Source organism: Vicia villosa, unplaced genomic scaffold, assembly GCF_029867415.1.
Source record: "Vicia villosa cultivar HV-30 ecotype Madison, WI unplaced genomic scaffold, Vvil1.0 ctg.001282F_1_1, whole genome shotgun sequence".
Classification (NCBI taxonomy): domain Eukaryota; kingdom Viridiplantae; phylum Streptophyta; class Magnoliopsida; order Fabales; family Fabaceae; genus Vicia; species Vicia villosa.
The window spans coordinates 167,820-182,312 of record NW_026705559.1 but is presented as its reverse complement, the minus strand read 5'-3'; the positions used below and the strand labels follow the sequence as shown (position 1 = coordinate 182,312).

General features: G+C 33.4%; 1 protein-coding gene across 1 annotated transcript; it reads left to right on the top strand.

The window, feature by feature from the left end:
- The first annotated feature begins 444 nt into the window (after window positions 1–444).
- Window positions 445–1,380, top strand: LOC131634340 (mitogen-activated protein kinase kinase kinase 20-like). The gene has a single exon (XM_058904994.1). The coding sequence runs from the start codon at window positions 445–447 to the stop codon at window positions 1,378–1,380; it is 936 nt and encodes a 311-aa protein (XP_058760977.1).
- Window positions 1,381–14,493: the final 13,113 nt, after the last annotated feature.

Here is a 14,493-nt window from a genome sequence, read left to right as displayed (position 1 = left end):
AATCTGTTGTTTTTCGATTTGGTTGGGTTTGGGCTTTATCGCAAAAATTTGCAAATCCAATCTAAATCAATCCATTTAATTTTAATCGGTTTGGATATCGGATTCTTTCAAAGCCAAACTGAACTGCAAACACCCCTAATTATCGTAATGTAGTTAGTTATTGTTCTGAAATTAATTTGTATCTCTCTTCTTAATAAAATTTCTGTTTGAAGTACTCATTTACTAAACCTTACTATATAATCCTAAATTCCACGGTTGAGATTGAGAATAACTTTAAAAGATGTTAGAATTCAAAATCTTTCATTTGACCAAGTGTGCTTCAAATATTCAAATATTTCCGTGTTAGGTCTGTGAAATATCAACATATATATATACACAACTCTTCAACCTATTGTTCCGCACTACTATTTTATTTCTCCATTCAATAAACAAAGAAACACAAACATGGATTGGGTTCGCGGTCGTATGCTAGGTAGTGGAAGCTTCGCCACTGTCTACTTAGCCACACACACAAAACATTCGGTTAACTTTCCGTCTATCACCGCTGTTAAATCCTCTGAAAACTACACCTCACATTTTCTTCAAAAGGAGAAACATATACTGGATCGTTTAGGTTCATCCCCACATATTATCAAGTGTTTTGGGCACGATAATACTTTTGAAAATGGCGAAGACTGTTATAATATATTTCTTGAATATGCCGCCGGTGGAACACTTTCCGACCGGCTCAAGAATCATGGAGGCAAGTTCTCGGAATCTCTCGTTCGCAGTTACACGAGATCTGTTTTAGAAGGACTTAAACACATTCACGAGAACGGTTTCGTTCATTGCGACTTGAAGCTAGAAAACATTCTCGTATTCGACAATGGAAATGTTAAGATTTCAGATTTTGGTCTTGCAAAGGAGAAAGGTTTAGAACATGGTGAGAAGAAGTTGGAATTCAGAGGAACTCCTATATTTATGGCACCGGAGTCGGTTAACGATAGTGTTTATGAATCTCCGGTGGATATTTGGGCTCTTGGTTGCGCCGTCGTGGAAATGATTACCGGTAAACCAGCATGGATTATGAGTAGCAAGGAAAATATGTGGTCGTTGATGATTCGTATTGGGATTGGAGAAGAATTACCATTGATTCCACATGAATTATCAGAAGAAGGCAAAGATTTTCTTAAAAAGTGTTTTGTTAAAGATCCTATGAAAAGATGGAGTGCTGAGATGCTTTTGAAACATCCTTTTATTTCTTATGATGAAACTGTTTTATCTTTGAAAGAGTTTTCATTGCCATTAATGTCTCCCAGAACTCACTTTGATTTTATTCAATGGGCTTTTTCTACTGTGAAGACTTTACCGACGGAGAGACTCCAACAATTAGTTACATAGATTGATTAGAATCAGAATTTTGATAAATCACATTGTAATGTATCAAATGATGTTAATTAATTCTTTTTGATGAAATGAATGAAAGTTGTTTTAATATGTTTGAATTTGTTCTATTTTGCAATCTGTTTTGAGTATTGAAATGAATGAAAGTTTTTGCAATATTCTGAAATGATAAAGTTAAACTATGATACTCTGCTAAACCAACAATAAAAAAAAAGTAGTGTCAAATAAAGCTATGTTACTACATTGCTAAACCAACAATAAAAAAAAAGTAGTGTCAAATAAAGCTAAATCAGTATTGATCATGCCAAACACGAATGGGTAACAAATACAAGGATGAAGGTCTTAAACAATTGTAGTTCTAGGCATGATAAATTTTAACTTATTTAAGGTAAATTACAGATTCATATGCTTGTTGTGGTGATAGAGTGCTTGAAGATTTTTTAATGATTGCATCAAATTCAAATTTTTTAAATGTAGTTATTGAGCTTGTTTGAAGGATTCAAAAATATTCTTAAGAATAAGTTATTTGAAAATAAATATATGGAAATTTATTTATTTTTAAAAAGTGTTGAATATATAATTTGACATTTTAACTAAAATTGATAATTATAACTTCAAGAAAATTCCAAAATAAAAACTAACTTTAAAAAAAATTATATAAATTTTATGAGAATAAACATTTTTGCCTTCTTACATTATAATAAAATCATAAAAGTCATTTTTTGAAAGTTATTTCATTTTTATAATAAAGAATATATATTTGAAAAATACTTGTATGGATACAAACTTTAAATCCATATTTTTAGGAACAACCAATAACAAAAGGGATAAATCAAATTTATTTAAATTTTATTTCCTTTTTAATTGGAATAATTAGGGTGATTAGGATAATGAAGGAGAGAAATAATTTTATTTTTAGTTTTTAACAAAGTATTTTCCTATAAATGTGGTAACAAACATACGGAATAATTTCTCAGTTAGATATTTTTGAAAATGTAAACTTTAAACTTAAAACAACAATCTTTTTTTTTTAAGGATCTGTTCATTGAAGAAGTAGTTTTAATCAAAGAGGATATTATTGAATTAGATTTAAGTCTTTATAATAATAATAATAATAATAATAATAATAATAATAATAATAATAATAATAATAATAATAATAATAATATATAGATGATTTATATTTATGGCACACAAGTTTAAGAAAACGTTAAACTGAAATTTTATTCTTGAAAAAACATATATAGTTAATTAGGGGTGGACAGGCGGTCAGATAGGTTTGAATTCGGGCCCAAAACTGCAATCTAGTCCAAACCTCGGGTGTCATACCAAACCCCAATTCCAACCAAAAAAATCAGTTTGGTCGGGTTACAGTTTATCGGATTCCCGATTTGTATGAATCAGTTAGATCGGATTACATGACAGTCAAATAATTGCATTATTTGACCATTCAAAAACATTCATATATTAGAAATGATATAGCAGAAAAATTCATAAATTATAATAAACATTCATGCTTCATAATTATATTAAAATAAGACATTCAATTTTGACATTCAGTTTTGTTGAAACTTAAATACTGTGTTAATATTTAAATTACAGTCATCCTTCCTATAAAAATTAACATGAAAAGCCAATATAATAACACAGCTAAAGGTGGGAATAGGCCAGACCGACTAACAGGGGCCTACAGTCCAGCCTACATAGGCCTAGGTCAGGCCAGGCTTTTTATATAAATAGAAAAGGCCTAGGCTTTTTTATAAGCCTATTTAACTAAAAAGGCTAGGCCACAAGCCATATAAAAAACCTTTTACGCCTATGAGACCGACCTATTTAAATAAATATATTGTATTGTACTTTATATTGTATTTTGTACTTTAAATTAAATTATAAAAATAAATCTTAGTTATCTTGAAGAAATTATGAAAATAAGATGAAAATAAATCTTATGAACAATGTCATAAGTGAAGGTTCGAAAAACACAATAAGGGGGGTTGGATTGAGTTTTTGATAAAATAAAAAACTTAAGGCATGTTTGATTATCCTGGTTCGTTTGAACTCAAACTACTCCAGTCCACCCGCCAAGGTGATTTTGCCTCTCTCTTACGAGGACTTAATCCATTAAATCAAACTTGATTACAACAACTTTCACAATGACAACCATCAAAGTCTTCTTGAGATAAACCACAATCCGGTTTCTCAAGGAACAATAAAACAAAACTTAATCTTATGTGTTTACAAAAGAGCTTCTAATAAGTTGTATCATAACTGTGATGTATACACAATATTTAAGAACAATGCACAAAAACAATAAAAGAATGAATAGTAAATTGAGAGTTTTTCGTAATGGTTTGTGCATTAGTGTTCTCTACTTTGACTTCAGTAGTGTCTTAAATATATTGTGAAGCTTTTGAACTGTTTGAGAGACACATTTTTAACTTTTGGAATGTTGAAATAATATGATTTGAGACCTTTCCAAAGATAGAGATTTTGTCCATAGAATTGATGATCCAACCATTAATAGAAGATCTTTAATTTAATACTTTGTAACAGAAAAGAGTATCAGAGCATTGTGCATTGGTGCAAGAAGCGTTTCTCTTATTAGAGCTTGATTCAGAACTTCTGCTTCTGAGAAATCACATTCAAAACCTGAGAAATCGATAACTTTACTACTTCGATCTTGGAGAGCTTGTTGTAGTTACTTTCAGAACATGATCTTCTTTAGACGGAGATCAAGTGGCAAATACTTATTGTTCTTGTAGACTTCCTTCAAAGTCATCAGAACTACTTGTTCTTATAACCTTCCTTCAGAGATTAGATCTTCTTATTCTTGTAAACCTCTCTCTCTTGATGAAGCCTTCTGATTCTGAGAGACTATTGTTCAGACTTTCTTCTTCTTATAAGCTTCCCTCAAGGCAGCCTTCTGCTACGTTTTCTGCTTCAGAACTTCTGAAACACAAATAACCGATTAGGGAGCATATATGTTTTTATTAAAAATATGTGTTTGTTATCATCAAAACTATTTCAAAGATGTAGAACCAAACTTTGTTCTAACAATAAGTTCTTCCATAAGTTCTCTCAAACAAATAGTATCACAAAATTTATGCTACTAGGTAAAATCAAATAAGTCAATGCTAACAAACATTTAATCTCATTGATCTTTTAATTTGTTAGTTTATATAAAGTAGAGTTGAATGACTTATTTACAAATATTCAAATGAAATAGGCTTTTAAGTAGGCTAATAGGCCAATCAGGCCTTCAAAAAGGCCAAGCTCAGGCTAAAAAGATAAGCCTACGATAGGCTATAGGCCAGACTTAGGCTTTTAAGAAGGCTAAAAAGCCAGAAGTTCTTTCTTGATCTGAATAGCTTCCTTGTGTTGTAGGGAAGCTAAATGAATGCTTAATTGCTCCTTAGGACCTCTGGAAATTGGAACTCGATTGTACCTACAAAACAAGAAAATAAAAATGGAATTTGATGTCCCACGTGTTACAGCTCCAAATGAATTATTCAAACAACTTCCATATGACATAGTGAAGGTGTTTGAATGGATATTTTGGCTAGTGAGCTTATGGAACAAAGTTTGGAATGATAAGGCCTTTGGTGAAGCTTTAACGGAGGTATGGAAGTGATTCTGAGTTTGAGGAGTTTGGTAAGTGGTTGGAGGTGATCAACAGCTTCCAAATGATGTATGGAAGATGTTAGAAAGGTTGGTTTGCACCCAAAACTTCTCTAACTAAAAATTTCTATGGAAATACAAATGACACAAAAAAAATGGATTTTGGAATGAAGAGTGACTTTAGGATTTCTTGTGTGTTTGATCAAGGGAGTGATACCCTCTATTTATAGGCATAAATTAGGGTTTTTGGGTGAAGGAATCTCATAATTTGGCATTCACATGTGATAGTTGTACCACATTGCTTCTTCATGAAGAAAGGAAAAAGATTGTGGTTCCAAGAGCAAGGTACAAGCTCAAGCATGCTTCCATGACTTTATTCTGAGTATGGAGAGGTTGCTTGTGATGTTAGGAGTGTTTTTGCTGCAAAAGAAACATGTTTAGAGGCTCAATTAAAGAGTGGTTGGATTAAAGCCTCTTTACAAGAATGGAAGTGTGATCTTTATGCTTGAAATGGAATGATTCATTGTGTAATGGCTTAAGCATGTGGATCATAGCTCAAACGAGTGTGTAAATCTCTGATTATGGCCTCTTAAACAAGTTAGAGGACTTGTACTTCAAGGATTTTTCAGATTTGGATCAAGATTCAAACTTGTTCTTCATGTTCATAACTTCCATTTCAAGTGTCATGGAGCCATATTGACAAAATCATATCTCCTAGCTCAAGCCATGAAATTTCATGCTATTGGTCTCTTTGGAAAGCCCTTGCTACATAATTCAATTCACTTGTTTAAAGTCTCCTCAAACTCTTTTGGGATCATGGAGAAAAATGGCCATAAAGTTAGGAAAAATTCAAGTGAAAACACTTGAAATTTTTCTAAGTTTTTTTGAACATAATCTTCATAATTCCATATCTCTCAAAATAATCACTTTTGATGAAACCATGAGCAGAGACAAAGTTGTTTATTTGATTAAGATCTACAACTTTCATATTGGGAGATCTTTGAGTGTGTAGGTGAAATTTGAAGTTCACAAAATGAGGTCAAAATCACTTAAAAACCATAATTTTGACTTTTGTTGACTTTTTGATTCTTGATGAATTTTCTTGATTTCTCTTGGTCAAATGTCTTCAGTAGTAATATGTTGATGATTTGAATCCTTAGAAGTTCATGGTAGACCATTTTTCTCAAAAGTCAAAGGTTGACCCACATAGTTGACTTTTCCAAATGAGCTGCAGTTTTGTATATTCCACATGAATCAAGGTCTCCTCTTCAAATGAATGATGTGATTGGATTTTAATGTTTATTTTGATGCCTTTGAATCATAGTTTGATTCTTGGAGTCATGTACTGAATAAAAGTCAACCTTCCAGTGGAATTAGGTCAAAAACCTAATTTGGACCTCAGGTGATCTTGAAAGTGGTTGGTCTTGAATTAGGCCATCCTTGGGCCTTGAAATTGATGGGTGAATCCTTTGAAACATAGAAGAATGTTGAACTTCCTTGTGGGCCTCAAAACCCTAATTTTCTCAGTCTACTCTTTGATCAGTCTCCTATCTTAGGACGCAAGCAACAAACAACAATTTTTTGTATTTTTGGTTAGCAATTAATATGCATGATGATAATGATGATCCTAATATTTAGAAATAAGGTGGGATCTCATTGGTCAAAAATTGGGGTACAACAGCCTTTGAAGAAACATAATATTTAAAAGGCTGGACATGACCTTTTGGATGCACAACAAGCTCTTAGTGGGGATAGGATGAATGCATTGCTGATTGAGAGAACCAAAAGATGTACTGAAGAGGTTCTTGAATTGAATGACATTGAAGAAAAGATTCCTCGGAAAAAATCTAAACTTGATTGGTTTCGATTGAGGATGGAAATAACTCTTATTTCCATGCTTCCATAAAGACTAAGCATAATGCTAGGAATCTAGGAATTCTGTATAAAACAGATAACTCGGTTATCACTTCCCAACGTGATATTGAGGCTGAAGTTCTAACTTATTATGCCAGTCGTACGGGGGCGAAGGATGTCACGATACAACATTTCGACATTATGGCTATGCGAAAGGGACCGCAATTGAACATGGATCAAAGAGCAAGCCTAGTGGCACCTATTACTGAGCAGGAGATCTTCAAAGCCCTGAATGGTATAGGTGATTTAAAAGTCCAGGCATAAATGATTTTGAGGCCCAGTTTTTTAAAGCTAGCTGAAATATTATAAAATGTGATGTGTTTACTGCAGTCATGGATTATTTTAAGAATGGAAGACTTTATAAAGCATTTAATTGTGCCTTGGTGACTCTTATTCCAAAGAATGAGGAGGCAGAGTCCATTAGAGATTACAGACCGATTGTTGGGTGTTCTACTGTGTATAAAATTATTTCCAAAATCATCATGGCAAGGTTGGGGAGGGTGCTTGGGAGTATCGTTGGTCAGAACCAGGCTGCGTTTATGTTGGGTCAACATATTCATAATCACATTCTTATGGCTTACGAAGGCATATGATATGGTTGATTGGACTGCCTGATGCAAATGCAAATTGACCTTCAAAAGGCGTATGATACGGTTAATTGGACTGCTCTTGAATGTATCTTGAGAGAAATTGGAATTCCAATTCAATTTATCAATTGGGTTATGTAGGCTACCTCCACTGTATCTTATATATTCAATACTAATGGTTACTACTTTGATATCTTATAGGCCACGCGGAGGATTAAACAAGGGGGCCCCATGTCACCACTTATATTTATTATCATAATGGAGTATCTGAATAGAATCCTCTATAGTATGCAGAAAAACCCTGACTTTAATCATCATGCGAAATGTGAAAAACTTCAAATTACTAATCTGGCCTTTGCAGATGATCTTCTCCTATTCTCTAGGGGTGAGTACATATGTGTGAAGCTTATGATGAATGCATTCCAATCGTTCTCCATGACTAATGGTCTTGTTACTGTGGTGTCGTTTTTTTACCTCCCCGTTTCATTTGGGAGGACGGCACGTCGGACCCTTCACGCAAAATTTTGAAGGAGAAAGGCGCCCTTGTGGGAGGAATTTTATTTCAGTTTTTCCTACGATAGCACACGAACTTTTTAATTATCCTACGAGGAGGAAGGGGAAAAAGATCTCAAATAAACCCTAAGAGTTTTCTAGGTGTGGGGATTTCACCTAAACAGATGTTCTGGAGTCCGGGAGGTCGGTCATGCATAGGGAAGGTTTTAAGCACCCTACATATCCGTAGTACTCTACGGGAACCTTCTCTGTGTCTATGTGTTTGTGTTTGTTGCTTGATTGGGAAAGTTTCTCCTTTGCGTTAGGAGAGAGAATTGAATTGAATTGAAAGACAGATGAACTGACTATTTTTGGTTTTTTTATTAGCTCACTGAGATTCCTTGTGAATCTCATGCCTACATATCCCTAATGGAAGTCAGATCTTTTTGCAGTTCAAGAACTAATTAGGGAAATGAATTGATTTTTGGGTTCCTTGTTTGAACTCAAGGTTGAAGTTTGAATTAAATCTCTGTTTGCAGAAAAGAGACGAGTCGTCATCTTAACGGAGAGATATTTCAATTGTTTTACCACAAACATTTTAAAAGTGAATGAAAATGAGGGTTCTTTCATGATAAGAGAGGGACCTCACTTGTGTGTGTGTGCAAGTATGCCAGTATCATCTTATATGAAAGAACAATCATAATGAAAGGTTTATTTTATCATAAGAGGGGGACCTTACTTGTGTGTGTGCAAGTATGCCAGTATCATCTTATATAAAGTAAAAGATTTCAACCATTAGAGGAAGACAGCAGTCTGGACGTGAAGTCAACAGAGCAGGCAGTCTTATATTAATCTAAATGGGAAATTTTTTTATGAAAATGATGTTTGTTATGTTTGAATGTGGTATAACAATTAAAAAATATATTCATAGAGATAAATCATGTCTCATCTCTGTAAGAAAGATTTAGATTTTTGACTGGCTTGTACAAGGCCCAAGCTTGAGGCATAAAAGAGTTTTAATTGACCCTGGGAGGTGACTCCACTAGGGATTGACTTTGAATGAAGGAATTTATGTTCTATATGAGGCCCAGAATTGTGGCTGACTCTAGCTAGGGAGACATTATCTTCTGCCTTGTACAAAGCCCAAGGTTGTGGCTAAATTACTGAGGATTTCTCTATTGAATAGAGATTGATGAATGTTGACCCTGCTGAGGAATTTTCTCATATTGAGCAGGAACTGATTAATGAAAGCCCAGAGTTGAAGGTTGACCCTACTAGGGATGTTACTCTATTGAGAAATTATGGACTTATGAATTTATGAATGGAGGCTAACCCTTTCCAGGGGATTCATTGATTTGTACTTCTTGTTTAAAGCCCAAGATTACGGCTGACATTGTTGAGGAAAACATATCTGACATCTTGACTCTACTAAGGAGAAGACTCACTGGAGATTGAAAATATCGGTGATAGAGACTATCCATGTCTCTCATTCCAAAATGTGAACTCAATACTGAGATTGAGACATACTTGGCTTACTGAAGTCTGGTTTAAAGAATAGAAGAATCTCACCAGGGTAGGCTAAAAGGTAACTAAAGACATGTTCCTATGTTTATAAGAAACCTGATGGATCCTTGTATACAAGCTCAAGAGGAAGCTGTGAATATGCTTTTAAGAAGCCCGTGGGTCCTTGTATTGTAATCCTAAGAGGAGGCTAATCGAGGGTCCTTGTTATAGCACAAGAGAAAGCTATGTTGGCTTTGAACTTAGTTTGGCTCTAAGCAAATGGGTAAGAGGTTTCACCGGGAATAATTCCTCTTGGGTGGATATGCCTTATTTTTGTTCTAAGGCTTTTTTTTCAAGATGTTTCACCGGGAATAATTCATCTTGAGGTTGAAACTACGGAAATATAATTAGGAAAGAGCCTTCACCGGGAAGACATTCTCAATCCTAGGTCATAGTCCTATAATATATATATATATATATATATATATATATATATATATATATATATATATATATATATATATATATATATATATATATATATATATATATATATATATATATATACAGTTTATTTGTCCTAAGGTTTTTCTCAGAAGGAGTTCTAAACAGTGTATATACAGTTTATTTTTTATAGTAATTTAAATGAAAGCTGTAAATTGAAAGTTGTAAAGCCTAACCTGGATGAAGAGGAGACCTTTGAAAGGTGTATGTACAAAGCCTTACCATCAGCTTGGTGTTTATTGGTAACAGTATAAAAAAGAAAAAGGTTGGGACTTAGACTCAAGGAGAGGCCCATGTGAAATTGATTTGAAATTGAAGTTGTTTTCAAAACAGATTGAGAGTTGATTGAAAAACAGTTGAATTGTTTATTGAAAACAGTTTTGAAGTTTTGTTTTTGAAAACAGAAGAAGTGAAGATGGACACTAGGTCACATAGGTATATGAAGAGTTTCACCGGGAATAATGTCCTTCAATACCGAGAAGAAAGTTTCGCAAAACAGATGAGGAGTTTACTGTTTATTTGAAAAGAAAGGAAACAAAATGGGTTGGGTCTTGCATTCTCTAATATTCAAGAGGCCCAAAAATATTTGAATATGAACAAGGTTCGATCACAAAATATTTACAAAGTGATTAGGTTTGAAAAATATAAAGAAAACTATGTTTTAAAAGTATTAAAAAATCTTAAAAATACACCATTTTAAACCTAATAAAAATATATCAAATAAATAATATTTTTTGTGATTTTTTGGGTATTCATAAAAATAGATATGATAAATGAAAAGTGTGTGAAAAATCAAGTGAAAATGATTAATTTTGATAGGTGAAATGATTGAGTGAAGTTGTAAAAAAATGAAGGGAAAAAAAAAGCATAAATGTTTATTTTAGTTTTTAGCAAGAGGTGAACCCATGTCACATGGGGGGTCAACACAAATCAAAGCCAACTGTGCTACACGGCCAGTGTCTTAAAGGAATGCCTCCATTTGATAATATGTGAAAACAACTCATTTTGGAAATGCTTGGAAAATAAATGAGCAAAAAGGTCTGAGGGGGGATCGAACCCCAGACCTTATGGCAAGAACATGGGACGCGCGCTATGACCAGCTGGGCTAACGATGGATTCAAGATAAAACACGCCTACCATTCAAAATATAACAAATTTGTTTCTGAAATTCAAAAATGGCGCGCCAAAACCATCTTCGTCTTCAACCTCTAGTCCCTATGGTTTTGAATTTCTATCTCACTCGTTTCTTAACCAATTCAAATGATTCAAACATCAAACTTGCTCGTTTCTGGACAAGGAACATGATTATGGGCTCAGAAGTTATTTATTCTAAGTGTATCTAAAGAATTTCAGCATAAACACTAATAACACATAAACCCTATAATTAAAATTAAATGATGAATACGATGAATAAATGAATGGTGATAGAGGTTTTTAATCCTCTGATGATGCTGAATAAACTGGTATTGAGTTATAACGCAATAGATGCATGAATTAAAGAGATGAAGTACAAAAAAACTTACCTCTGAAAGTGAAGGTCGTGGCTATGGCAGACGACTCCCAATAATGAATTGATGATTGCAAAAGCTTCCTGGAAGCTCACTATTGCTAACTGGATGTTTATTTCCCTTTGAAAGCCTCTGAGTTGTTCTACCCGACTCCTCTTGCTTGAGCTCCAAGTGAAAATGGAATATGGTAATTTTGCACTTATAGATGTGTCGTAAGTATCTTGATAGCTTAACTACACTCCAAGGAACGTGTTGGAATGCTTAGACTGGATTGACACACTCTGAATTGCTCTGCACGACCTCTCTTGCTTAAGCTCTAAGTTGAAAGTGGATATGGTGATTCTGCACTTTCAGAAGTGTTCCAGGTGCTTGGATCACTTCTAATGAACCTCTTTCAGATGTTAGAAAGCTTACTTTCAAAGGAAGAGCTTTGGTTTGAAGAATTCGATTCTTCTTGCCAAAGAGCCTAAGAAAACAATAAGCAAGAGGGAGAGAAGGAGAAAGCAAGAATTGTAGTTGCTTTGGTGTGTCTAATACTGAGGTATGCACTTCTATTTATTAGCAAAAGATCAGAGTAGTTGAGGGAGTGAGCTAGCTTAGTGTAGTCACTTTGAGTTACTTAGCCATGAAGAAATTCAAAGAATATCTAAAATGCAATGATGACAATTTTGATTCCACTTGATCAACTCCATAGCCATCGATCTTAGGGGACAATTATGTTTCAGAAGTGAGCTCCCATTGGTTGGGAAGATATTCCTTTGGTGATTCTCCACTTGGCCATAAATTCTCACATGTAATCATTACATAATCACATGTTCTTGTTTTTGGGAATATTCTCCAATCCTTATGCAATGATGAAAATGATTGCATGGCATCTCTACTGATATGTTATGTGTCATGTGGAACCATTTAGTATGAGCATTTGCATAAAATTGGTAAGATGCAAAAATTTGGTTATGGCTTGAAACAACTTCAAATGCCCAACTTTGAACATGCATAACTTTCTGCTCAAAATGAATTTGGAGATGGTTGAGCACAATTTGGAAAACCCTTGGTATTTTTGAGTGCGTAGGCAAAATCTTGAGTTCCCAAAATGCCCTAGAAAAATCCTAACTTTGACTTTTGTTGACTTTTTTATTCTTGATTGATTTTCCTTGATTTTTCTTGGTCAAAAGACTTTAATAATCATATGTTGATGACATTAATCCTTAAAAGTCCAGGGTTGACCGAATTTCTTAAAAGTCAAAGCCAAACTTGTACAATTGACTTTTTCCTGATGAAGGATAATCTTGGATTTTTGTGATGAATTAAGACCTCCCCCTCAAATGAATGAAGTGAATGGATTTTATTGAAGTATTAGAGGTCTTTGAATCATGGTCTGAGATGTGGAGCCATTTCCTGATTAAAAGTCAACTTTCCAGAAGAATTAGGTCAAAAACCCTAAATGTGGACTAGGTGAAATTGATGACTGTGGATCTTGAATTGAAGTACGAATTCCATTGGATATTGATGTAGGGACTACTTGAAGATTATGGGATCTTTGAGATCATGTCCCGAGGCTTTGCAAGTATTCCCAAAAATGATCCTTGACTTCAGTCCTTGATAGGCTCAAAACCCTAGTTTGGTGACCTGGGTAGATCTGAGGCCTGATGCCTGGGGATGGGAGATCATAGGTGGATGGATGAAACATCTTTGGCCCTATTATTGTGTTTGAGGATCATGTTGACCATTGATTGATCTTTTGCCTGAATCTCATAGACTAAAAACCCTAATAGAATACCTAGTGAATAGGTGATTGTTCTGGATATCCATGCTAATTTGACTAGGAGATTATGACATGCCAAGTGATATGACATCTTAGGGGGGTCAAAATTAGGGTATGACAGTTACATCCTTAACGAAATTCATAGAAGGCTCTATCCCGTTTAAATACTTGGGTGTTCTGCTTAGTTGTAAAAAACTATCTATACATCATTACACGCCTTTGGTGGATAAGATTGTAGGGCGAATAAAGCATTGAAGTACTAATCTTTTGAGTTATGCAGGGCGGACTCAGCTTATCCAGAGTGTGACTTTTTCCATTGTGAGTTATTGGATGCAATGCTTTGCTATCCCGAAACAGGTTATTCGCAAAATTGAGGCTTTGTGCAGATCCTTTTTTTGGATTGGTGGTTCAAATATTAGTAGGAAAAGTCCTATTTCCTGGAGTACGGTGTGTAAACCGCAGGATTATGGGGGTCTAAACATCATTGATCTACAGGTTTTGAACAAAGCGACGATGTTGAAGCTGCTTTGGAACCTCTGAGGTAAGTCTGACAATCTATGGGTAAAGTGGGTGCATACATACATACTATATGAGACATGCAAATCTAATGAATGTGTGTATAAAAAAATATTACAGGTGGGAAATCCAATTTTTTTTTATAGGGCAAAAAATCAAAACTCGCTGTAATGGAAGGAGGTATCGTATATTTAACCCTAGATTTTAATTCAATTTGAATTTATTTTTATTTTATTTTATTAATATATAATTTACGTTTTATTTTATATTAGATTTTAATTTTATTATAATTTAATTTTATTAATTTTATTCAAAATTTATTTTATTTTATTAATTTATAATATTGGTTTTATTTTTTAAAATTGATTTTAATATAGTTTTGATTTTATGTTATTAACTTCTAAATTTTAATTTATAAATTAAGTTTTAGTTAAAATTTATACTTTTATTTTATAAATATTTATAAGTTAATTTTATTTTACTGATTTATAATATTTATTTATTTTATAAATTTGAGTTTAATATAGTTTAGTTTTAGTTTATTTATTTCTAAATTTTATTTTATAAATTAAGTTGTAATTTTAATTTTAATTTTATTTGGTATTTTTAATTTATAGTTAAAAATAATTAAATAAAATTATTTGTCACCAATATTAGCGTCGGCCTAAATCTTCGCCAATATTAAAAATAGTAATTATTTAAA